The sequence below is a fragment of the Serinus canaria genome, chromosome 1A (assembly GCF_022539315.1).
Source record: "Serinus canaria isolate serCan28SL12 chromosome 1A, serCan2020, whole genome shotgun sequence".
NCBI classification, from domain to species: domain Eukaryota; kingdom Metazoa; phylum Chordata; class Aves; order Passeriformes; family Fringillidae; genus Serinus; species Serinus canaria.
Window position 1 is genome coordinate 12,391,858 of NC_066314.1, and position 27,819 is coordinate 12,419,676.

At 38.8% G+C, this 27,819-nt stretch overlaps 1 protein-coding gene across 1 annotated transcript in view; it reads right to left on the reverse strand.

Moving 5' to 3' along the window:
* RELN (reelin) overlaps window positions 1-27,819 on the reverse strand; it is a 280,730-nt gene that overhangs the window by 137,204 nt on the left and 115,707 nt on the right. Inside the window, exons 5-8 of the mRNA XM_030237765.2 lie at window positions 20,899-20,931; window positions 19,282-19,360; window positions 12,462-12,558; window positions 8,739-8,790 (exon numbers count right to left, since the gene is read on the reverse strand). Of these exons, the coding sequence (XP_030093625.2) occupies window positions 8,739-8,790; window positions 12,462-12,558; window positions 19,282-19,360; window positions 20,899-20,931 (261 nt within the window). The remainder of the gene's footprint in view (window positions 1-8,738; window positions 8,791-12,461; window positions 12,559-19,281; window positions 19,361-20,898; window positions 20,932-27,819) is intronic.

Below are 27,819 nucleotides of genomic sequence, written 5' to 3' on the forward strand. Positions count from 1 at the left end.
GAACATTAAGGAGAGAAAAATAAGCCAAACAGAAAGCTGTATTTCCCTCATGCCAGTGTCCAATTTATTCTGATGCAAAGCTATTTATAGTGTCTCTTTCTGAGATACAGCCAGCAGGTATGTGCTTGGGTAATAAGCCTGTTGCCAAAGAAATAATTACATGAAGCTAAATTTAACCATGCTTTGGAGTGCACCAACTTCATGTAACAAAACACCTTGCTGAAGGCAAAGTGAGCAAACTTGCTCAGACCTGGCTGAAATGGACACCCAGAGACTGTAGCAACTGAAACAATGGCATCATTAATGCTCCCAAAATACTCGCAGTTGCTCTTGGATGTCTGGCAAAATAGTAACCCCTGTGTTAAGGAAGCATTTTCTACTGGGGTACCCACATTCTGCCCTTCAACATTATTGGCATTAAACAGTTAATGTCACATTCTGTGGAGGTCCCCTAAGTGAGAGGGTGACCTCTCAATGAAGCTGGCCAAAATGTAAATGATGCCATGTGAAAGCATCTCAGGAGCACACTAACTCGTATCAGTAAATAGAAAGAGATGCCTTGTGGAACTTTGTGGAACTCTGTGTTTAGCAGGCAGCTGTGAAGGTGTGTAATCAAGAAAATGAGCACCATAAGGTGCTAGTAAAGATATTAAAATACTGCAGGAAAATACATGAAGTTTTATTTAGATCCCTACAGCCAGACCAGTCTAGAGGCAGTAGAAAACACACATTGGTCCCAAGAACTGCTGTGTAAAAGGAGCTACCTTGAATATACAGATATGAAAGTCCTTTCCTTGGCTGCTTTAGTGAAACTCTCTGGCACCAAGAAAACTTGGGATACAATTTTTCTCAAGCCAATTCTTTGCTGAGGTGTCTCTCTTTTCTGAAAACCAGTAAAACTGATTGCCTGCCCTTAAATGCCTTTAAATGCCTGCCTTTACCTATGCAGGTAGATAATTATTAGCTTGATAAAAATTGTTTTTTGCAATTCCTGATGGGCTTTTCTATTTTTATCTGCTTTTACTTTTCAGTCCCTCCCCCACTGGAGGAACAGCCAGGACTGTTTTGCTGAGCTGGGGGCTTCTCAGTCCCCCCCACCCTGGGAACTACAGATGCTTTGTTGTTTAATTCAAAAATGGACCTTTTTAATCACACAAAAGTGTTATCTTGTGTACAATGATATGAGCAGGATTAAGATGAGTCTGTCTGTAATCCAGCATTTATTATTTGCAGTGACCAATTCCATAATGGCCCATGTTTGATTGCAAGGTGGTGGCACAGCCACCTGCCCTGGATCTGAATCCTGAGGCTCTTTATCTTTCCTGCTTTTCTCCACGTAGTAAATCTTTAACGCTCACATTTTAATTCCCAACAGTGGCTGAGAAACCCTGGTACAGAAGTAATAAAAACAATATTTCATTGTAACCTTGGGCTAGCCAAAACAACACAAATCATTTTGCCCCAAGGCCATTAAAATGTCTTTCAAATACAGCATCAACTTTAAACCTTGGTTTCAATCTAGATATTTCCTAGGCAGCCCCTCTTGTAAAACTCAGTGAAATAAATAAACACCACCTAAAATTTCCACATGCTATGTGAAGAGTACTTGATGATATTACTTACCTGTCTTATTCTTTCACATCAGATGTAATGTATAACCTATGCATCAACACAAACAGCTTTTCCACCAGAAAAGGGAAATTAGTAGGTTTCATGTCAGACAATAGCAAATAGCAATTTGGGTAGCCAAGCAAAAAAACCAACCAAGCAACCAAGCAACCACATTGTTTTTTTGGGAGGGAATGGAAAATGAAGCAAGAAGAAGAAATGCAGAATGGTGAATGACACCAATTTTGGTGTTGAGTTATGTTTTATTAAATTCTCAAGCTTTTCCCAAATGTATAGGAAAGAAATTAGGACAATACAACCTGAGGGTTCAAATACTTTTAGTGCTGTGCTCTTGTTGCTTAGGAGGGACAGAATCTAACTCTAGTAACAATGAATCTGTGGCCACCAGAACTGCCCCTCCCTGCTGGTACCACTATGCACACAGCTGGGTGGAGGTGCCATGCCTGCATGGGAAGCCTGGAAGGCACTGGAGAAAACATTTTTTTGACTGAGGGGAATCATCCATGCAGGTGACTAAAGCAGGGGAGGTGGCTCAACATACCCAAAACTTTTGGGACCACAGCTTCCTCTATGAGGTTTTTTGGTGTTCAGCTAACAAGAGTGATGAATTTACACATCAAGTGCTCCTCCATGCTAAATTCAGAAGGGATTTATTTTTCACTGTGGTATTTCTCTAGAGATGTGTGAATAAATTTTCCTAGCAAATCTGAAGGAAATCTCTATCCAGTTATGCTGAGGCTGTCCCACAAAATGCTATTGCAGCATTTGTCAGTCATCCAATGGCTTCTGCTAATTATAAAACTGATTAAACAAAAATGGAAATTAAGAGAAAATGATCAGCAGTGGTTCCTTTCAGCCAAAGCTGAGACCTACATAGCAAAACATGTTTGGAAATGTTCTATCGAGTGGTCTGAATTCAAGCAGAGGATAAACAGCATAAAAACACTGCTGTCATATAACAGCTGCCACCAGATCTGAATTAAAACATGATAAGAACATAAATGATAAATGTCTCCAGACTGTTACTTGGGGCCAAATGTAATCATCATTGTTCTCATGGCTGAGCCAAAGTGGAATTGGGGTTTTTCTGGTGAGAAGCAGAAGGGATCATCAGCCCATGTACATCTTTGCAGAGTCCTCCAGAGGCTGCCCTAGGGGACAGCCCTAGCAGTGAGAAGCTGCTGTTTGCTCCACAGAAATACATGGAGCTCAGTGAATCAGCTGCACTATTTATTTTTGTAAGATTATTTTTTGTTCATCATGATCTTCTATTTGTTGAGGTTAATAGAGAAGTAAATGTGAGTTCTGAAGCAGAGAATCCTATCAGGTAAGGACTAATCCAAAGGGCACATTCAACAATTCTAATGATGATGCTGATGATACAATAATAATAATAGTATAATAATAATCTGTAGATTGAGCACACATCAAGGTAAAATATTGTTTCCATTATCTACATACTAAAATAAATTTTATAGTTTAATTCTGCAAGACTACACTGGTAACAAAGGCAAATTGCTGCTACAAATGATAAGTGGAATAAATAAGCCTGAAAAAAAATTGCATTTTACCTTGTAAAGGTGATGAACACTATCCATGCTTTGTCTTCAACAACCACCACCAAGACCATTAGACCATGGATTTTTCTGAGTAAAACAGCTTTCACATAGATCCTAGTGACCTTGGTAATTTAGGTAGAGAAATAAAGTCTGCTGCTAATGATTCACTAACCTGATGCCTTGACATGACATGAAAATCCTTTTGGAATCATTGTGTCAAAGATCTGCATCCAAATCAGTGACCCTAACTCATAAACTAATTAAAAACAATAAATAGCAGATTTTATATAGTTTTCTGGATTACAGTCACAGAGGACTGTGAAATCAGCAGCATTAAAAACAGACTGTAAATAAACTAAGCCACATAGAAATGTGCAATGCATATATACCTCACCACTTAAAAAACATGACAGTATAAATGTAAAGGCACCACAGGTAATACAATTACTCTGTAGTTAAGTACAACCAATGGTCTGATGGGTTTTAAAAGCTCAGGAAATTTGAAGTGAAGACAGGGGTGATTACTCAACCAGAAAATAAAGTTGCAAGAGTAGAAAGTGTGTTGAACAAGATTGGAGAAATTATTACTTCTGTTACTGGTTTAAGTGATTATACTGTAAGATTGCCAATGAAATATTTATATATGTAAAAGCAGAGAGTTTGGCATTTTATTTCCTTTGGAGGAAGATAGAAAATGGGGAAAAAGAGGGTACTATAGATTGAAGATCACCCCTAGCAACATCTCTGCACCCTGAATTACCAAAAAGTCCTGAATAGTTGAATACCAATAGTAATACTTCTAAATAATATGTTAACCATATTAAAAGCAAAAGACATACACATTTACTCTTACTCATAGGGTTCCATTAAAAAGATATTAAGGGACATTGATAAATTGCTGGCAGGTATTGTTAGTGATTGTAAAAGATTAATTAAATACATGTGGAACCCTCTATGGAATACTTGCCAAATGCTCAATCAACAATTAACTTGGTCAAATAATTTGGAACAATGGAAGGAGCAATAGATGGCAGAGAAGTGACTGGATGATGTTAAAGAAGCTAACAACAAACTGCAACTCTTGGTCAGCCCTGAAATAGTTGGGTGGCTGATCATTGTCAGTCCCTTCCAACTGAAATGGTCCAACTCTATTCTAGCCCACAAGCAGAGGGAGAAAAGAGCCATTCTTAATCTACAAGTAAGGTCCAAATGTTTGTGGTTCCAGACCAGTGAGCAAATCACCACATGGGTGACCCACCTTCTGGATAATATCTACTGGGATTTTCCTGAGAGGACAAACAGAGTCCATCTGGCAAAATCACAAAGCACTCTCACAGATTAAAGCCTGATACTGAAACCTCACTGGAAAACTGTTTTTACTGAAGGTTGATGTGCTAGATTTGATTCATGTCAAGTCTTTTCTTTAGCAATAGATAAGGCATTAAGCATATGATCCATACAGTGAAGATGCCTAAAGAATTTCCAGTGCCAAGGCCTGGCAGCCTTCAGACGCTGAAGACCACCTGTGCCCATGCATCTCCAAATCTTTCATGTTAACAGCAAATAATGCTCTAAAAGAGCAGTGCCTTCCTTGCCAGCTCTGTGGTAGTCTCAGGCTCCACCAAAAGTGTAGGGACAGGTTTTATTATTTTATTTATTGGAGGAAAAGTGTTTTGCATCATATTGAGATTCTTGTAAGAGGTTCCATTTGTCAAGATTAGTGTATACACAAATATTACACATGCGAAGTGACCATAACTCAGGTCACTCATAATCACTTAGGGAAAGATGGTTCATGATTACAAACAGCTTTTAAATACTGCAAGTCATGTATTTGCCATATAAAGGTAGTTTTGAAGGGGACTGAAAATAAGGATTAATGGTTGACTCAAAGTAAATCCTGATAGATTAGGGAACCCAACTTCTGCAAAAATTTGTTGTAATAATATTTTGGAAGGGAGAGGCCAAATCCAAGCTTTATCTCCAAATAAAGCAAAAAGCTTTTAAACCTGTGTCTATTTCTCTGTTTGCAAGACTAATGGCTTGATCCTCAAGAAAGAGCTGAACTGCCAAATGTTTGTTATATTTGAAGGTGTATTCCTTCTCAGAAGATAAAAAAACCCTTCTCCCCAGAAACCAATTTTGGTTTAATGTAAAATAATAGGAAGGTTAGATTTTTTTTTTTTTTTAGAAAATTAGGGGAGAAGAAGAGTTGCTAATTTGCTGTAGTAATGACAGAGGATCTTTGTGACAATGGCACGAAAGTTGAAGGGAAAGCAATTTTAAAGTAGGACTGTGCTTTACAAACATTATGTATTTTTCCAGTCTCTGATACTGACAAAGTCATCCTGTTTTCAGAGGAATGTGAAGGAATTTTCATAGCAAGCTGAAAAGTGGGAGGTTTCCCTACCAAGTTATTCTCATTTTCAAATACTGTTACACAGCCAGAAATGATCTTGTTATACTAAGACATCAGGGGAGAGCCATGGAACAAAGTTTTTCAAGGCATTATTTTCCAATAACAATTTTCACATTGTTTCACACATGGCTCCAAGGAGCACCTGCCCTGGAGGCCAGGCTGAGTGTTGATGCTCATCACAGCATCTTCAGCTGCAGCAGAGGTCCCAGGATGGGAATCACCTGCCGGTGCTGGGCTGCCCATGCAGAGCCCACACTGCCTCCAGAGCACCTGCTGAGGAGAGCACCCAAGGAACAAGCTTAACACAACAACTCACACCTTGCCATTGCTTCCTGAAAGCCTTTCCTCTTCTTCCCATGGGATTTGGTGTTGCTTTCTGCCTGTATTTAGCTCAGTTGCTAATCTCTCAGTACAAAGAGTCACCTTCCACCAGAGTGCTCCATGTGAATGACAGAGCACGATCAACCCTGGGGAAGCCCAGGGATGCAGCTGAGGGGAAAAGGCTCAGATTGGGAGACAGAGAATATTTCAGCTAATGAATCAGACTAATGTTGTGTGGCAGCTGAGTCCAGAGGCTTTTGTGCCATATCCTGCAATTCCCAAGCTGTTGAATCAGATGTTCTGGCCTGAGATAGCCCAAAGGCATTGCTTTAAATATCTCAATTAACAGTCCCACTGAACATTAAGGAAACTGCTAGATGTGTCAGTGTTGGGTCTTGGAGAAATGCAGTGATAGGTGATTAAGACAGTTGCAGTAATCACAATTTTCTGCACACTTGGGCACAGAGTGCATGAGTGTAAATATCACCCCAGCCCTGGATCAGCTCTGAGTGGATGCTGCATGACTGACAAGTTCCTCTCATTCTGAAAGGATACTGCACATTAATGTTGTCCTGTGTGCTGAAAATGACTTACCAGTTACCTTTTCATCCTAATTAAACCTTTGTCTTAAGTGCACCTTTCCAACTGCCTTGGCCTTTAAAGAGCAAAACTACCAAATATATGATATATGAAGGAAATCACACAGAATATCAACTAATGAAAAATTCACTAGTCTGTTACCCTCCTTGACCACAGAGTTTAAAAGGATCTGGAATTCATGGTGAAACCAGAATTTAGCTTCAGAAGTTTTTGCTTCATTTCCTAGTTCTCTCTGCCTATATAACTGCAAACACAAAATTCCATCTGATAATTAGTGGCAAGAGAAATTAAATGTGCACTCTTTAATAAGGCCAAAGATATGTGACAAATTTAACATAAAGACACCCCCAAAAGACTACAGCTTAAGCTATTCCATGGCTGACAGAAAGTGGTAAACATTCTTTAAAATAAAAAGCAATTCCCTTGGATCAATCCCTAAATAGGGTTATGATTAAATCGGACATTTGGGAATAAGCTGGAAACTGGATTCTAAAGCCAAGAATTGCTGAGCTCAGCAGCAGTCCCCTGGCTCATGCTGGCTTCTATCAGTTACAAAACCAATCTGCATTGTATTTCAAACCCATCACAGGCACATGGGGAAACATGATACATTTTCAACTGGAGGATGAAATTTGGTTTACTTGGATGTGCATCCACCCCTCTCTGCTCCATCCTACTGAGGATTTTACTGGTTGCTACTGGTATGGGTTCAGGCATTCTTAAAATATAATCATGAAAATTCTGTCATACAGAGTATGTCCTGCTCAGCCTTTTCTTACCCCTCTTTTATTTGACCTGTCCCATCTGATAGGCACAAATGCTCCTGGTGAAATATCAAGTCTCATTTTGAAAGTTCTGGGAGCCTGCAGTGTTCTGCAGCTCACCTGCAGCAGACACCAGGCACTGGGCTGTGACAGCAAACACACAGCTACCCTGCTGTTAACCACCTTGGGTCTCTGCAAGAATAATCCAAAATAGATTTTTTTGCAATTTTCATGAAAAGTGAGATTCCTCCATCATTGCAAACCTGCAGCTTTATGGAAGTCACATCTCGTGCTTCTGTCAGTGAGCAACACATCCTTGTGGATCAAGTGAGCTGCTGCCCTTCCACTGTCTGAATAAAAGTGCAGGGCAGCAACAAGCTGGTTTTCATCTCAGGTACCCAATATTTATGCATGGATTCAGTTGAGGATTGGAGACATTTTTTCCTGGCTTTTTAAAACCAGTAATTCAAAATAAAGGATAGATACCAGTCCTTAGATATATTAGCACTGCAATCAGAAGCAGGTACTGATGACTTCCAATACCCAAATGAACAACTTCAGGTAAAAAACAAATTTAAATGATGTATTTCTGAGCCTTCTAGGATTTTGATTTCCAATCCATTAAAAAACCCAAGCTGTTTTCCAAGCTACATGATTGTTCTTATTTTCTGCAGAGATTTCCAGAGTTTAATCACACATCTCCTGAGATAGGTTTGGAGAATTACTTTTTTAAAAATAGGAATATGATTTGAAAACACATATCCAGGGGTCTACAGAGAAAGCAGGCTACATTTCCTGCTTGCTTTTTTACTGAAACATTTATATTACTAGAACATTTTTCCTTCATATTTTCAACACTGAGAAATGAGTTAACAAATTAAGTGTGTTCCAAATTTGCCCTCAGCCACAGCCTCTAGCATAATTTATAGCCACAAATGCACAGTGAAATGTGCAATAACTCACAGTATTCTATTCAGCATACAACCATGCTGCTGATAATATGGACCCAATAGCATTTAGTCTTTATCTGCCCTACCTATTTTCTTTGTGAAATGTGTTAAAAACAGCACTACCTTGCTGTAACTTGGAATATATTGGGGGGTTAAATAACAAAACCCCTCTTTTGTTTTTTTTTAGAAACAATAATCACACTTCAGTGAAAGAGCAAGAAATTATAATGCTAAACATCAGGCTATAAAACAGGAAAAAAAACAGAACTCGGACATGGCTTATCAGAGTGTCCACTGCAGCTTTCCATTTCCAAAATTTAAACCAGTAGCTCCATGTCAGGAGAAGAATAAACACACTGCAGTTTTTAAAAGATTTTTTATTCCCTTGTGTTGAGTCTAACATCAACCACAAAGGTAACCCTGAACTTTAGGGCCATTTTCCTTTACAGAAATTACTTTTTGCACTTTCTTGAGTGAAAGAGTAATCTGAACTTACCAAGGGAAAATTGAAGGACAGATGCAGTCGTTGTGTTAAGGCCAGTGGTGGTCTATGGGAAGAGAAGCAAATGCTTTTGTTAGATGAGAAAACAATACATTCATCACTTGTTTTTCTTTAAAGCATGGAAAATCTCTAGACACCCACATCTCTGTAGGACTGTTAATCACCAGCCCTTTCAGATTGAGTGATTGTGGACATTTTTTAAATGTCATTTTGGTTATTGAAAGCTCGTCATATGCCAAAGCCAGAAATTTTTTCACCATAACAATTTATACAAAAAAAAAAAATCACATTTATGTTCAGCAGTGTCACTTGACCACTCTTTAGAAGACTGAAAAAGTCTCTGTGGTTTATAGTCAGCTTAGTGTAAATCTGTATATATGGAACAGTTCTCCCTTTTCCCAGCACAGAACAAGGACTAAAAATGATCATAAATAAATAAAAAACTAACATTTATTAACCCTAAAATAATGACTTATTAAGAGGAAGCAATGGAACTTAAATCTTCCACACCAAAGGAAACAAAAAACCCTTAGTGATACTATGTGGCATGTACAGTGTTGTAGCAGAATCTACCCACTGCTATATATAATATATATATTATATCCATATAATATTTACCCAGAGAGATGGAGAAAAAAGAAAGAGAAACACCAGCAGCTCACCCTGTACTCAGCAAACCACTCTCCTTAAAGGCCTCTCTTTCTCCCTTCTTGCAATGCCTCCATATTTCAGTAGCTCATATTAGAATGGTTCTCCTGAAAATGCTATAAAATAAAAAGCCCTAGTGTACTGTGAAGGACACCTAATTGTTTTCAATTTATTTTGAAAGTTGAATTTAACAATTGGCTACTTAAGAAGCAAGGCATCCAAGAACAAAAGGGACTGGACTTTTTCCAGTGCCAGCTCAACCTAGCTGAGCTATTCATTAAATGATACATTTGAAAATAATGGATGGAGATCTGCATGAGTTGGAGTGAGGTTTTGGTGTGATTTGTTTCTTTTCTACATACATATTACATACAGAAAAAAATTTCTTATAAATATTAAGGAATGGCATGTACACTGAAATGCATTGAAGATTAGCTGATAAAAAACTACATGTTCTAACAGATAATTTTAATGTTTAAGTAGAATAGGAAAGCTGCATTTGCATGCATTTACTTTAAAAATAAAGTCACATTCCCATTTAAGTCATTCTGCCAGGATCGATTCAGTATTAGGTATCACACTTACCCTGCCAAATAATAAATTACTTTCTGAGTTAAGAGCACCTATTATATTAGTTTTCATTCAATTAATTATGTTGTGCAAGTTATAGTTTGAAAACAAAACCTTTATTGAGGTTCAGTAGCTCATGTCACCAAGAAATTAAACATATCAGTTATCACAGAAGAGACATTCATGTAGATTTAGGCTGTGCTGGGAATCATTTCAGCAATGCTTTGGGAAAAAGCACTAGACTTACTAAAATTTTTTGCAAAATTCTGCATAGGACTGCTTAGTTCAGACAATGCAGAAAGCATGGTAGGGAGCCTTTAGAACATATTTTCCCTGGCTTGCAACATCTCTAATGCTATACACCCTTCCAGGATTTTGCCAGCAGTAAATTCTCACCCACAGACAGAGACAGTTGGTATTTAAAACCCTCTGCCTGCAGTAACAGGTGGCTGTTGGAAATCAGGAGGAAAGAAGGAGGTCAAGGTAGCAAATCAACAGCTGTTAGAGCTGTTGATGAAAAATATTTTGCAAATTCAACTCTTTTTGACTAAGTTTTTTAAAGCAGTAATTCATGTACCAGGAGCCATTAGCAGGAACAGAGATTTCATGATCCATTTCAAGCAGAGTCAGAATTGGATTGATAAAAATTGTGGAGAAATGAACCAGGTATTAAAATTTGTGACAGAAGGAGATATGTTGTGAAATTGCCAAAACAACTACAAATGAGAAGCAGGTTGGTTCTAAGACAGTAGGTATTTAAATGTATGTCCAAACTCAAAAATAGAACTAGATCATACCTCTGGCCTGAACACTCCTGTGCTCATCCATGGTGTTAAGCCATTAGCATGTTCCTGCAGAAGGGTTTGATTTTTTCTGCAGCACTGCCATAATATTTATAAATACTTTCATTTTTAGGCTGGTAACTGTTTATAAGCATGATGATGTTTTTCAGATGATTATTTAATCACACCACTTTGGTAGCATAACAAATGTTTTCCAAATTCCTGATGTCATGGTAATGGTTCTTTACCACACAGCAACGTGACAAATGCAGTCCAGGACTGGATTTTGAAGCCAATTCCTGATTACTAAGGATAGTCTAAATTGCATATCAGCAGGGAGGAGACAGCTAATGAATGACAGTTCAAAACCCTCAGAGCTGGGACCCTGGGTTTGTTAAATGTCATAAATAGATTTTTTTTCCAAGTAGTGTTACCTATACTCAGTACTACAACTAAAAATGAATTTTAAAAGTGGGAAAAATACCCCAGTGGTGTGACTTCCCTTTTGCACAGGACATAAACCAATGCAGGCATTCTCAAGGCAGTTAGCAAAGCACAGCACATTCAAACAGGATGCAAAGTAGCAGAGAGGCCATTTAACAACCCTGACAGGATTCCCTGGCTGGAGCTGGCTGCAAGGGAAATCCTATTTGATCTGTAAAATCTCTAAATTAGTTTTATATGTGTTGGTGACTTTTATGCACCACATCAGCAATATCTACATTGGATCTGTGTCATTCTGCTCCCAGTTAAGGATGTAAAATTAACCCTGTGAAAAGAATTTCAGTGTCTGAAATGAAGGGAAGATGCCAGGCCAAAACCACTTCTGTTTTATGGCCCTCTTCCATGTTTGCTCTTCAAATAGCTCTAATCAGCCTCCCCCTCCATTCAGAAGACTGTTGAAAACATGAAAATTAATTCTGAATTACATGGGCTTTGATCTGGCCTTTTAATTTTTCAGTTCTTTCCAAAGCTCCCCTTATATGTTCATCATTGCAGCTAGCTGCTCAGCATCAGCATGTGGGCATTGGTTTATGTATTGCAATTCATTTTCCACACCCAGATGACCTCAAGTTAATGCAAATTGCACTTGTTTCTTACAGCAATTTTATGACCAAACCACCCCCCAACAAAATGAATTCTGTCCCATTCATCATGACTCAATCTGTTACATGCACTTCGCAGAGACTGGCAGGTGCTTGCTCCAGGCTGCATTTAAGTGTGTAGGATGTATTGTTCACAAGTGGTGTTTTACAACCAAATTAACATTTGTCAAGAGGGACAAGAAAAAATGGGACAAGACCAATAAAATAATAAAAGAAAAATGAACCCTGTCCCTATTTAATTGTTGGATACAAAAAGAGAATGATGCCAGTTTAGAAACACAGTTCTATGTACTTGACTTTTCAGTATTTCAGAGATACTTTAAATGACTTGGACACATGCTGGATTAAGAGATTGTCCCTTGCAAAGGAACAAAGGTTATTGCAACTATTGCAACTATTGCAATAACCTTTGGTTAGCACCTATTGTTTAAAACACTGGGGTGTTTCTGGGTGTGCTTCTATGGACCTACCACCTTGTTCAAAAGCATCTCTGCTAAATACCGTAAGTTCTGGCTGTTGGTAATCCTGATTCAAATACCAACATCCCTGCAGCTGACACAGCTTCCCAGCCTGCAGCCCCAGCCCTGGCAGAGGGGGCAGCCTTCACTTACCAGCTCTCTGGGGCCGTATGGCTCGCAGAAGGTGGCGGCGTTGCCGTGCATTATCACTCCACAGTGTCCCCCAACCTCGCAGTTACTGCACTCAGACCTGCAGGGAGAGCACACCGTGTTCAGAAGGGACAGCAGAGACTGGATGTTTGAGACTGGGCAAACTGTAAAATCAGACTGCTGTGTCTTGGTGCTCAGATTGGGCTGTTTGTTATCATGGTGCTGAACACAAAGGTTGGGCAGCTGTAAGTGTGAACCACTGGAGCTGCCTCTTGTGCCCTGGTGATTCAGTGTTTGCTCTCTGCAAGCTGCCCCTCCTCTGCAGTGGGGTGTCCCTGCTCACTGAATGCAAAGCATCTCACCATGGGAAACCAAGTTGAAATCTTACATATATACATATACCCTGAAGCTACTCTTCTCACAAAACCCTTGTGAACATTTGATTTACCATAAGTAAACCTGCCATCATGGAGTTACCCTAGAGAACAGCTGAGGACAAGTGGCTGGGATCAGCCCCCCTCCTGCTTGCAGGGCTATTTCCCCAAGGCCAGGCTTGAGGCTGCAGTGTAACATGGCCTTTGCTGTTGCTTCTATTTGTATTTGTCATATTCCATATTCCTAGTAACAGAGTTGCTACTCTACCCACCTTTTGGGGGAAAAACTATGAAGAAAATCTCAGAGAGGCTGGTAAGTGCCGCAGAGAAAAATAATTACACCTGTCCTGATACTTCTGATTTTAATCTGAAGGACTTTGTGGGCAGCCTGACTGAAGAATGTAGGGAAAGAGCTGCCTCCCCCACCTTCTAGGATTAGGGTATCAGATCTTGGCATGAGATCCACATTTTCAAAACACATTGGATATACTCCTGGTCCCCAACAAGCTGCCTGCAATGGTGCTGGCCAACATTGCCTTTGGGCATCCAAAGCTCAACTTAAACATCAAACCTCCAGGGAAACCCTTACTCCAGAAAAAACAGACATAAAAATGTGGAGTTGTTTTTCCTGTATGAGCATGCCAGTGAAGTAATTTAGCAATTCACACTGACAGCATTTAGGATTTTGAATTTAAGCAGCAAAATAAAATGTTCTAATAAAGTAGTACAGTTCAAATCAACATCAGTGAATTAATATTTACTTACAGAAGTCACAGTCAGCAAATAATTTTATTTCTCAATAAAAGGCAAGAAGAGAGCATGTGAGTGAATAAAGTGGTATTTTTAAAGAAAGCACAGAAGCAGAGTTCACAGGGGACATGTTTTCTTGCTATCTAAATTTCAATTGATCCTGAAGTTCCGACAACTGAACTTGAGCAGAGAGACAGGAACAAGAAGAATTTCTGGGATTCTGTAGGATTCTGGCTCTTATAAAAATTATTTTCATTGTATGCTATTACATTTTTGAATTTTATAGTGGAGCATCTACCTGGCCTCCTGTGCAAAGAGACAGATATGGCAGGAAAACTTTGCCACAAGTACTTTGTAGGGACCACATAGTCTTTCCTGAAAGGTCAGGCTACATAATCCAGAGGATATTTTAATTCTCTAATTCTCATATTAGAACAGATAAAAAGTGATGAATCTGTTTTACTTCTGTAATGGGGTCTATGAAATATTGTCTGGAAATCCAGAAACACTGTCCTGCTAATACAGCAGTTTCATCATGGGTTGTCTTTTCCAGGATGACTCCTCTCATACAAAATTGGATGGCTGTTGGTAATCCTGATTCAAACCTTTGTGTTGTCTTTGAAGTGCATTACCTTTGACAATAAATTGCTCATTAGCTTGACAAGAATGCATGAAGAGCAAGATAATTGATCTGCTGCTCCTCAGATCATCGTCATAGTACTACGTGTTTAGAAACGATCCAATTTGCTCGTCTCCTGGTGCAGACAGGAAGGTTAATTTCTTTTCTATTTATACAAACAGAAGACAGTATTAATTGCCCTGGCTGGGTGTTGCTTTCTACATTATCTTTCTCACCTGCCTGGTCTAAAATCTTAGCACATTAAAATCACTTCAGCCTTCTCTTCACAGCCGGTCCTGGCTGCCGCTGCTGACATGTGTCGCGTTTATCGAGATGCCTTCTCCACAGACCTGCCATCTCTCTCATCTCTGGCTTAGACAGTCCCACCTCGCTCTGCTATTGTTCTTCACTTTGCTGAGGGGGAAACATCTGCTGTTTCCTCACCCCTATTTGTCATTTCTTTTCCCTCTACAATACCTGAGTATGTGGATATTATATTGACTGATGTCTTTTGTGATGTCTGAACCATAAAGAAGATAAACATCTCAAACTGTCAAGAGATTTTTAAACATAAATCTTTCTGAAGTTTAATCCCACAGTTTTAGAGCAATTTGGAAACCACTTTAGGACCTCTCCCTCCTGTCACAAAGCTTTCCTCAACCTCTTTGCCACTGGAAATATCACTGTACCTGTACATTTCTCATATGCCATGAAGAAGTGATGACCAAGAGAATCTCTGTTTCTTATTGATTGATTTTACGAGCTCAACTATTCTTCATGTCATCTTTGACAAGTGTGCCTTCTGTAAGTGACTGCTGCTTGGTGTGCTGATAGCTTTTGAGATGAAACATGACATCAAATTGGGAAGGAGAGTTTAGCCAGCAATACACCCCTGTACTGTCTCTTTCTCCTTTAAATGTACTGAATCCCCTGCTTTCTCCAGTTCTGCTATTAAAACTGTTTTATACAGAAACATGCATTAATGCCAACATTTATTCTTTACTAATTTATGCATTTCCTAACATTAGATTATTTATCATAGGATAAAACAGATTTTTTTTTTTATTTGTTCTTGTTTAACTTGGTTTAGTTCTTATATAGCACCTTCTTTATGCCCTCCACTGCAGTTTTATGAGGTTACATGGAGGCAAGATGGTCACAGGAACAGATGCTCAATGGCCTAGACAGTCTTCATACTACACACACTGAACCTCTACCCATCCAGCCATTCTCTGGCAAGAGGTACTGGTGCAGATTCCCTTTCCTTACTGAAGAAATCAGTTACTTTCATGTTTCCTGAGCTTTCTGTTTTAACAATGTCCTGTCAGTTTTCAGAAAGTCTTGTGGACACTAATGGCTTGTATTATTTCAATTTTCTAATTGAAAAATCTACTAAGCACCTCTAGTTAGTTCAACAAGTCAGCAGTGGCTGGCTGAGCAAGGACATCGGTGCTGCATTTATGATGGTGGGGGAATCAGTTACCCACCTTTACTTCCAAAGCTGGTACATGTCAGATACATAATACATTGGACATTTATGATTGTTTGAAACATATTTTTTTCACAAGACATGAGATCTTTGTAAGGTTGGTGGCAAATAAAACCCAAGAAATGAGGAAATCTTTGCTTAAGTACGTAGGCTTTTGCCTATGGGCTGGGGACTTTGGGAATGACCATATTCTGACATGACTGGACACTGGAAGAAAAGATTATAAACATTAGTTGGACACACCATACAAGAAGATTTTCATAGTGGGTGGTTTCCCTAGAAAATGAGAAAATGCTCCCATTCCTGCATTCCCAGCAGAGAAATCCTCCTTCTTTGTTCTATGCTTCATCTCTGTTCACATAAGTATGTGTCCTCTCCTGTTGCCTCCTCTCTCCCTGTCCCTTTCCCACTTTAGCAGTTTCTCCTGTTTTCTTTCGGTCACCAAATTTTTGATTTAGGTAAGGAACTGTAGTGCTGTGACTTTTCTTTTACAAACAGCCTTTCCTTTCTCTTCCATCTGCAGCTCCAAAAACACTTGCAGCCACTCCTCTGTTTCTGAGCCTCCAAAGAAACAGATGGCTGCTGGGAAGGATGTGTCTTACAATGCATTTGAAAGAGCAGGCAGTCACTCTCCAAATCATACAGTGCCCTTGTGCAAAAGTTTTTTGATGTGAGGCCTCTCCCAGCCATGGAGTGACACAGAGGCTCTGCTGGGACTCATAAAATTGGACACATAGAGAGGATATGAACTGTTTAGCTGGTGCTCTTGGATGGTACATCTCTGCCAGAGCTGCACAGGCCAAAAGGGGAAGCAGGAGTGGGAAAATATTAATCACTTCCAAGCCAGTGCTATGTAGGATTTGGGAAGAAAAGATTGGTGGAAAATACAAGCAGTTCTCTTTTCATCTGTACGCAAATAATTGCTTAGAAATGATTGGAGTGGCTGGGTGTAAGTGGCCCCATGGCACAGCCCTGCTGGGGTCTGCACACACCAGGCAGCTGCTCCACACAGAGCAGGCTGAGCAGAGCTGGAAATGCTGCTCCAGCACTCACTGCAATTGGTTGTGGAAAAGATGGGATTTTAGCAGCTGCCAGGGGAAAAACCACAATTTTAGGGTGGATGGCAACAACTGTTAATAACTCCTGATTTTGCTCCCACTAGACAATCAAATGAGAATGAGCTTTCTGCTGCTAAGTGGGTCTTCACTGGAGGCAGAGCTACTGCAGAAATTCTTTGTGCTGAAAAGCTCATGATACATCATTATGGTTTTCTTTTATTTGTGCTCCACTTTTGTTTAGCATTGCTGAAAATGCTGCCTTTCTGCTATTACAGGAAAATCTGTCTCAGGATTGTGGTGAGTTTTTGGACTCTCTCCTAGCACCCACCTCTCTGCACTGACTCACCAAGCAAGGTGGTGAAGTTTATTCCAGGGGGACCAAATCCACATCCTGGGAACAAAAGGAGCAGAAGACTGGGGGCCTTTTTTAATCTGAAATTTCTCTGTTGAGACTTCTACAAGCAAGGATGAATTTAAAGTTGAGAGCAATGGATAAATAAATTATGGAGGCTCCCAACAGACAAGTCCTCTGTGAATTATGAGGCATCTGCAGGGAAATAATGCCTCTTCTCATTTCTTTCCACTCAAGTCCATTTAACACACTGCTGCTAAAGCTATCTACCTTGGCAGCTATTCTGCAACCCATTAAGAGTCCTTGATCTGTCTATAGCCATAAAGAAATAGGGGGTTTTTTATTATAGTATCACACGTCCTTAATGCCTCTAGTCCAGAAAAAAACATTTAAAGAGCTGATACAAAAGGAACAAGAGGAGCAAAAATGGTAGGCACACATTAAGACCTGTCAAAATGAGCATGTACAAAATAAAAATATCTGTAAAATTCTGTAAACCACAGATTTTTTACATAAGATGGCTAAGCTATGAAAGATCTGCACAGCTGGAAAGTTGTGACAGTCCTTAGTAAAGAGGAAAATGAAGTCAAATGTTAGAATGAATGTATTAACTAACAAACACAGGTAAGTGCTAAAATGCTCATCAAGGATTTCTTTGAACAAGATAAACTAACTCAGTAAAATATTTCTGTGTCTTGTATGAATTAAAACAATAAAGTTAATTATATTTATGAAATAGGATTGAAGGAATAGAAAACTCAGAAGCAATCATATATAAAAAAGGAGGCTCCAACCTTCAAAACTTCATATTAAGACCAAGAGATGTGTTTATCTGGGTATTTTGTACTGTATATACACTCACTATACAGAACAGAATTAGTTTTGTACTAAGAGAGATGTAGAACTGTCTCTTCTGGGACATTGCACACATATATTAAATGGTTGTTTATCTTTATGATCACTGTGGTGGTAAAATTATTATTATTTAGGATTCAGAAGTCTGTCTTAGAGTTATATTTGTTAAAAGAACACTCCTTTTGACTACAAGCTAACAGTCTGCCACTGTTTCCAACTCCCAAATTCGGAGCTAAGGGAGCACTGGGGGATTGCTCCTGTAGGCTCCACCAGGAGTTATCCCTCCATATTGTCCTGTTATTTACTGCTGGACAACTCAGGACTATGGCAGTGATCTAAGGAGCCCACCCCTCCTAGGGATTGATATTTGACTTTATTAACATTGAAGTGATTATTTTTCCTCAGCTCTTCCCTTGTTTTCTGAACCAATGCAGGGGTTGGGGCTCTGCAATCCCTTGGCAAAGAATGGGGGAGCAGAGGGAGAGGTGGTGTCTGAGAGCTCTCTCACTGTGCTCACAGTGCATAACGCTGCTGCCTGACCTGCCCTAAGTTGTACCTGCCTAGTTATGCATGGGAAGGTTGAGATTCTTCTATAGCATCTACTGGTTAAAGAACAAAGAACAATAACATCTTGTGCTGGCTGTTTCAGACACAGACTGTGGTAATGTGAATGACCCTATTCAGGAATCCCAAAACCCCCCAAACCCTAGCAATTGGAAGTTGCTGTATAGAACTGAGAAGTGTTTTCCTCCTTATACATTACAAAAGTCCTGAAAAAGTGTGCCTTCCACAAAAAAAAAAGGGAAAAAGAAATTCAAATTCAAACATTTTCATCACATGAATATTAGACAGATGTATTTAATTCCAGCTGGGGTTTTTTGGGGGGTTTTCTTCTGGTTTTTTTTTAACCATTTGGAAACACTTCATTTCAGTTTGGAAGGAATTATTGCTATAGTTAGCTTCACCAAAAACATGTACAACATGAAATTAGAAAAAGAATTGAAACAACAAAGATTAATTATTGAAATTCTTCTCCTTTTTGATAAAAATCTGTGTTTTCAGGAAGTCAAAATCTTCATTCGTAAATATTCACTGAGCTCAGCTCTAGTCCTTCTATTTTTGGATTATTTAAAAATTTGAAATCAACAAGAATTTGTCATCCACTTCAATGTGCTTAGAATTTCTCAGTCACTCATTAATGAATTAATTAATAAACCAAAATATTTAGGTCCTAATGAAGCAAACCCACACTTTAGCTTATACTTAATTTCATTCAATACATGTTTTCATTTGCTCAAATGCTTGTAAAGGAGTGCAGAAACTCACCACATGGTAGGATTCAGTTCTTGCTGATGGTAAGAGTCAAAGTCATCTCGTAGGATGATGCTGTCACTGTGCATTTCAGCTGCAAAGAAAACAAAGCAATATAGGGAAAAAATATCCAGTGCAATCATTCCATGCTTTCTAAGTGTTGCCCTACCTAAAGAAATGCATTGTAAAATGCATTTTAGATGTCTAAAAATCTGCTTTTTTGATTAAGCTATTTATAAAAGGCAGAGTTTCTTAGTTACAGGTCTTTTTCCTTACTATGGATCATAGTAAGGAAAAAATTTAAAAGTGCCCCCATCATGAAAGGTGATGGCTATGGAAAGATGGAGCCATCAAGTACACACTAAATCTTTTAAGAAGTTTTGTTCTGAATGTTTAGGAAATAATCCTTCCAAATCCAGATTCTGCAAACATGGGCACAAGAATGGATGAGAAGTCCTAGTGAGTGTATTACAGATCTTACAGTCAGGGGATAAATTTTGACAACTCAAGCAAAAATCCATGAGCTCACTGGAATTTCTCTGCTGCTATCAGCAGACCTGGAAGAAAAAGTCAACTTATCTAAGGAACATAAACTGTGAGCTATGTTATGCAAATATTTCTCACCACTGTTCTGCAAACTTTGGACTCCAATATTCTACCTAGATTTACTGTCTCACTAATGTATGATGACCAATAAACTCACTTAAAATCCCAATAGTTTGGCACCTGTGATTGTGTTAGACAGACCCTCCTCTACAAATACTTCCACTAAATGAGTGAAGTAACTGTGACCTGCTATTTAAACTGAGGAAGACTGCCAGAATCTGTCCTGGACTAATCAAATTGCAGTGCAAGGGTTGGTGGATGCAGGGAGCAGCAGTGCCTTGCTCCACCTGGGAGGTGCACTGGCACAAAACCTTCCTCACAGTAACCCTGCCCTGGGGTGAGGTGCTGTCCCACACTGAAGGTTATGGGACATAGAGTCAGAGAATTGGTTGGGTTGAAAGGGACCTTAAAGATCATCTAATCCTAACACGTCTGCCATGGGCAGGGACACCTCCCACTATACCAGAGAACTCAAAATCACATCCAACCTGGCCCTGAACACTTCTAGGGATGGAGCAACCACAGCTTCTCTAGAAACCTGTTTCAGTGTCTGACCAACCTGACAGCTAATCTAAACCTGCCCTCTTTCATTTTAAAGCCCTTTATTACCCCTTGTTCTCTTACTATAAGGCCTTGAAAAAAATCCCTCTCCAGCTTTCTTGCAGCCCCTTTTAGGAGGCTCTAATGTCTCACTGAAGCCTTCCCTTCCCCAGGCAGAACAATCCCAACTCTTCCAGCCTGTTTTCATGGCAAGGGTTCTCCAGTCCTGGTTCTCTTGCAAACAGATGCTCTAACTCTAAAAGGTCTGCAGCATGATATACTCGCACTGCAAGGAGCCAAAGACAATAAAGAGCAATAAAAACCACAATGAAACAACTGATCAGAATTAGATATAATTAATTCAATTTTATATTAATCTCATTTTATGAATCACTTAGATATAGTTTAATGTGACTTCACAGATTTTTTTATTATAATAAAGTCAATGATTCTGAGTTTAAATAGTAAGAATGACAAATCACCTACCTAGGTGAGGATGTAAGGGAGCTTCTGTCGGGGCTGTGGAAAACAAAGACACACAGTGCATGAATATTTTCTATCAAGAGGGATCAACTGCAGCAGTAAATATCACTTCAGCTTAAAACAAATTGTACAGCATATACTCTCTTAAATCAGCTGTCCCAGTAGTTTAATTGTGAAAAACGTGATAGACCCCCAAAGTTACGAAAATACAATAGGAAAACAAAAATAATTGTTCTCTTACTTAAAATAAGCACTGAAATAAATAAAAGTCAGTATTGGTTTTACAGAAATGTAAAAAAGATCAATTCAAGTCTAGAATGATGAGGTATTGTTAAAAATAAGTTGTATTAAAAATTTTTGATCTTTTATATTACACTGAACAACATTTTACTGGGCATATTATTGGGAGAAGTAATCCAAATGTTCCTAGGGCAACAAGTAACTGGTTAACTCTGAAAATCCCAATATCAAACACTTATATCAAAGCATGTTTTTTCAGGTAATGCTGATCAATTCCCCAGCAGGTCTCTGCCTCCCAAGAAACACCAGAATGTTTTAAAGACACTGCATGGGGGGGCACGTGAAATGGCACAAGTTTGTTCAGTAATCTTCTTCCGACACTTTGCAACAGGAGTCTTGGTGTAGCATTGCACAAATGGAATCAGCCTGTATCTGAAAGGGCACAGCTACATAAAAATATTTGGGGAGGTCCAGAAGCTGGCTACACAGTGTGTTAGATACCCCATGGCAGCTGGAACCCACACCCATAGCCTTGCTGGAACTTAAATCCAAAGTAGGTTACATCTCTTTCATGGAGGCCAAAGGGGTGCATATACCCAAGCTCCTGGGAAGCAGCTTCCTATTTGTCCATCAGTACCTCAGCCATGGAGCTGTATTTCCAGCTGTCTTTTGGACTTTGGTAAAATAGAACCACCAAAAGAGAGAATTTTTTAGACCAAGATTCATTTGATGATTCTGTGTTTTTTCTTGGGCACTGACCTAAATTGTAGCAGTACTCCTGATTTCTTCAGCATATTTGCAAAAAAATACTGAATTACTGCAATTTCTGTCATAACATCTGACAAATTAAAAATAGATAAAAAATAAACATAAAAATGAATGCAGCAATCTGTGTACAGCTCTCACACACAGTCATCTGAATAGAAAGTCCAATACAAATCTCAAGAATTTTGTTTTTCTCTTCCTGCTTAGTCCTTAAATACTGGGTTTGCAAAGAGGCATGCAATTTCAAGTAATGAAATTGCAACATGTCATGGAGAAGTAGGTGATGGAGAAGACTGAGCAGTCAACAAATGAGCTATCTGCAGACCTGAAAATGATGGCAGGCAATCTGGATTTACCTTAAACAGAAAGCTTCCATTGAACAGACTTACCAATTAGAGGAGTGACATGCTTTACACCATCCACTAACCATATAAATACATACATATGTGTGTGCATATGTATCTCTCCCCTAACCTTATGTACATGTATCCATATGTATGCATACATACACACACACACATATGTACATGCATACATATATACATAGCCATTTATAGGTATGCATGCATGCATATATAAGGGTGTGTGTGTGTGTATATTTACACACAAACTGCAAACCACCATGGAAAACTTTACTGCAGCTGAGAGAAAAGACCTTCTTAAGAGTCTGGTTTTGTTTCAGAAATCTGAAATATTTTTTTCCTTTTCATGGCTAACTTGCTTCATTTTTATACAAGAAAGTCACCCATGCTGCTTTTTCTTCCTAGCAAAAATGCCAGTAATGACTCTAGCAATGGCCAAAACCTCTCATCATGCTGGTACAAAATCTGGAGAAATACAACTACTGCATGTTAAGCTTGGCACTATCTCCAGAATAGTGCTGGACTACACTGATGAATCCTACAGTGAAAACTGCATTTTTCCCTTGGAGCTCCAGGTATTGTGGGTATTGTGTTTCTCCATAGGAAAATGTAAATTTCACCAGAAACCTTTTAAAAATTATTTGCACAAAGAAATGGATCAAACTGGACTAACTGAATTATTTCCCAGATTAAGCAACACAAACTGATCTGTATTTTGCCTGCAGGAAAAGAAGCACATTTTGGCATGGGATTTGTAATGCTCCTGCAATACTCCTGTTCCAAGAGGCTAGGTTTAAAATAAAATCTCTGTCCCTGATGTTCCCTTCTCAGTAGTTCCAGAGCAGCAGTGAGGGGTGATCTGCTGTGAACGCAGGGGTGGCTTAGAGCCATCCTGCCAGTCTCACCTATGAGGAGTGTGGTCATGCCAGGACACATCATGGGCAGACTCACCAATTGCCCAAGCAAATCTCATTGGCCTTTGAAAGTAGCTCAACAGAAAGAGACCACCTTCTCCAAGGAGAGCAGTTCAGACCTCCAAATGAGAAGGAAGGGCTGTGTTATCATTCACCCCAGGTTGTTTGGCATGGCTCTTTGAAAGAGGCTTTCTGTGGAAAGGGCTCCAGCCAAGGATACACACAGTCATGAATGAAATGATGCAAAACTTCAGCATTCAGCAAAAAGGCACAGGTATAGCACAAACTTGGCATCTTTACATTTGCAAACTCTTTTGATTTCACTGTTATTTAATAAAACTGGCTGTTTATGTGATTAAAAAATACGGACTTGGAATCTGAGACTTTTCCCTGAAATGGCTCTTCCACCACATGCATAGTAGGTTGCACACCAAAACTGCTCACCAATAGAATGAAAGGAAGGAAATGGTGCAGGTCCATACTAATGCTACCGATCAATCATTTAAAAATTAGAGGTGGAACTATGCAAACACTTCACGTTAGACAAAAAGGTTGTTGTTACAAGTATAGACTTTATGCTGGGGAGAGGTTTCCTAAATCTTTACAGGATCTAAGAAGCCCAAGTATTTTTGCCTCAGGAATTCTGGTTGTAATTCAAATTCCTGAGCTGAATATGACAAAAGGGTGTGAGGGTAGCATTCAGTGGGTGATAAACACAGACTTTAATCTCTCTATAAGCAATTTCTGCATTACATTTTATATTTCATTGTGAAAGAGCACTGGGATGATCTTCAAGTGTTGTATTTCAGGTCCACAGATAATATAAATAGAAATTCAAAACATAACACAAAACTAATAATAGTCTTTTAAAAAATATAAGTTGTAAAAGTAGCAGTTGTTTTAAAATATTTTCCGATCTGCCTTTCTAATCAATATATAGAACTACTTTAAAATCACATTAATGGATTTTTCCATTAGCCATACAGTGTGGCTCAAGTCAAATGAAGTTTTTTTTGTACAATATGACAAAGATAAAAGAAATGCTACAGTGCAGAGAAGCTATACAGTGCAAAGACATAAATTTATAATTTAAAAGGAATTATACAATACTTCAGACTGAGACAGAAAAAGAAAGACCATCTCAGTTCATATTTTAATCCATTATTCGCTTTGTTAGATGTTCCTTAGGCACATGGTTGGATGGCTTTAAATTTAAACCCAGTATTTGTGTGGCTCCAAAATGCATCTTAGCTGTAATGAGAATGTCGTACCTTTTTAAAAAGTAAAGTAAATGAATTTATTATTTGATTTTTTAACCAGCATCCTGGGTATATAGAGAGCTTTACAAGAGATGAATTGTACTGAGCAAAGAATGGAAGCAGAGCTCAACTGAGGTCACAATCTAAGAGGTAGCAGCAAATACAATATGAGAAAATGTAAGGAAACGTAGAGTGCTTGCCTTGTCTTGCAAGACAGTCCTTTGGCAAGGCAAAGCAGAGCAGAAAGGATGCAATACAAAGTGATTTAGAGAGAAAAAGGCCACAGTCAAACTGAAAGCATGAGAATCTTGAGGAAGCTAATGGGGAATTCAAAAGTCAATGGGGACATTGTAGGGCTCTGTGTCACTGGGATGAGGGAAAATGGGGGAACGTTTTGGAGTAAAAGGTTACATTTTTCTGTGGATGAAATAAGGCTTCTGAAAGGTTAAGCCAATTTAAATATGCCCCTTTTTGGTTAAACTGGAAGGGAAATATTGAAGAAGTGGGAAGGGAATGTCATCTTCTAGAAACTGGAATGTGAGGAGGAAAGAAACAATTTGTTGGTGGTCTTTTTGTCAGTGAAAACATAAGAAACAAAATCATTACGGTAATAGTCAACTGTTACATAACATTAGTCCCCATTCAGATAAAAAGAGCAAGCATAAGGCAAATTAAACAAGAAACATCCATTTGTACTATTGACAGTCATATTCCATAGAGTTCTGGAGTCAAAACTGTGTGTAGGTGTAGGTAGAAAATCCAGCATATGAAAATATTCTTAAAACCCACTAAAAAATATACCTTTTTTTTCTCAGAACCCTGAACTTTGTGGGCTTTTTAATATGAAGGGAAAGTGAATTAGAGTGACACAAATGCCTGCATGCTCCCAGACAAACACTGTGCTCAGAGTTCTGCAGCCAGGGGCCATCAGCTGTTGCTCATCAATTCATGACAAATGAGGTGTGGAGAGAGGTGTCTTCTGCTTTGCAGATTATGAAGTCTAATCTCCTTGTCATTAGCAGCCAGATGAAGATATAAAGGGAAATAAATGCTTTTGTTTAGACTCCCTCCAATACTTTCTCTCTACTGGTAAACAAAGTTGCTATTGAATGATGGAGGCTGAGCATCCCCCAGGGAGAGTCAGTGAGGTGCCCAAGGGCTGTGTTATTCTTGCTGACACATGAACTGAGGAGCTTCACACCAGCTCTACTCTCCAGTCCTCTGCTCTGTAAAATATTGCTCTGAGAGCTTGTAAAATACAAGCCTGAGATCCTGAAATCTGGTTTGCATCTTTTTTTTCAGAGTGTTCCTAAATTTTACAAGGTACAAAATACACCTAAAAGGTCTTGCACAAACATTCAGGCAAAAGTTTTCAAATAAAAGATAATCTGAGCCAAATCTCAAGATATTCTCAGAAACAAATATGAATCAACATGCACAATACTCAGCTTGCCTTATTTTCCATTTATTTAACTATTACAATGAGTTAAAGATATGGTTTATTAAATATGTTTTTACTGGAAAGAATATCATCCCTCATTATGATACTTATTTATCCTTAAAGGCATTGACAAGACAGCTACCTTTTCCAGATTCTCTTATATGGTTTTTATTTTTGTTTGGGTTTCTTCCTGTTTGTTGTAGATCAAATTTTCTGTGATAATTTTTATGTCTCCTTTCTTCAATATAATTCTCATAAAATTTAAAGTTTACATCAGCTCTCAAACATCAGCTCTCCCTAGCTTCCTAAAATATGTATTATATTCTGAACACAGAGCTTTTTAAGCAATTATTTTACTTTCTTTGGTGTCTTCTCCTATGGCATCATTTCTTACTACATTTACATTATACATATGGCATTACCATCCCTTAACACCACCCTTTATCATCCTCTAATTCTCTTCAAAATACAAAAAATCACTTTCCTTTTACTGCACAAATTCCATTAACTCTATCAGGATTTATTAATGTACATCTGAGGGTGGACAACCACAGTAAACATGATTTTTGAGATTCCTTGCTACTTTCACATCTTCATGTATATCCTTTTTAGCAGGCATTAGGAAGTCTGATCCCACCTCCAGTGAACATACTTATTAAGAAGATATCCTGTAATAAATCTATGAAGTTGCCCAGTGGTTTTATTTTTCTTTACTTAATATGTCACATCATTCAGTGCAGGATTTAAGTATAGTAATGTTTGGGGCTGGAAATGACTATAAAACCTCATTTATGTCAATCTACCTTGCTGTTTTGCATATATATTAATATGATATTTGCATCTAAATAAATTCACTAATTCTTCCTGAAAGAATCCTTTGTTTACAAGAGTGGTGTTGATGAAAATTGAATAAATGAAATAAGGTCTACTTCAAAGAAAGCCTCTTTTCTTTGAATAGGAAAATTAATTCTAACACTATAAGGATGATAATAGTATGCAGTGGTTAGAGATTAATGCAATGCACACTGTGCTCAAGAAATAAGAACAAAAAGGCAGAGGAGAGCCTGGAAGGGGTGGGAGCAAGGGTAATGGGCAATGCAGTGGTTGAATATCCAAGTCAAGGGAACTGTGTCTGAGCTAGAAAACCAAGGGGGGAGAAGCCATGGTGAGGATAAAAATGTGGGAGAAGAGCCAAGAGAAAAACTGAGAATCTTGCACATCAGTATTGCAGGGAACTCTGATCACTGCTACAGTTGTCACACACTGTCCACTGCTCAGAGAACAGCACCTCTGGGTGATCCTTGCTCAGCCAAACCCAAGGGCTGCAGAGGTGCTGCAGTGACAACTCACACTTTGGGGAGGTCTCTGAAGTGACTGTGTATAAAGCAAAGAGAATTGCTGGGAAAACCATGGGAAACAAAAAAAAAAAGTTAATAGGATGTGGGAGACTGTGGCAAGGTAGGGAGGCTGAAGGCCCTTTCAGGGAGCTGAACATGGATATCAGTGGCTGGATGGGAGGAGGAGGCAGCAAAGGGATTGTCACAGCTGAGCACCCAGTGGGACATCTCAGCATCCTTTATACTCTGAATACAACCAATACTCAAATTCTATTTTCTCCTTGTTCTGCAGAGTTCCTGTGAACTCAGGGACAGCAAACAGTAACATAAGGACTTAGTTTTCTAACCAACATAAGTGTTGCTAAAATGTTGATCTGAGGTTAGGTTATGCTCCAGAATTGCAGAACTGTAAAGCAGAGAAGGGTGAAAGAATAAAAATTTCTTTTGTCAGCTCTCCCACTAAAATCTCAGTGAACAGAATGTCTGAAGAAGGATTGTCAGGTCTGGATATAGATGGATATCTGTCTGCTTGCCTCTTTTTACCAAGGTATTTTCTTCTAGCAGGGAGAAATCTTGTTGCTTTGCCCATATTCTCCTTGACCACGT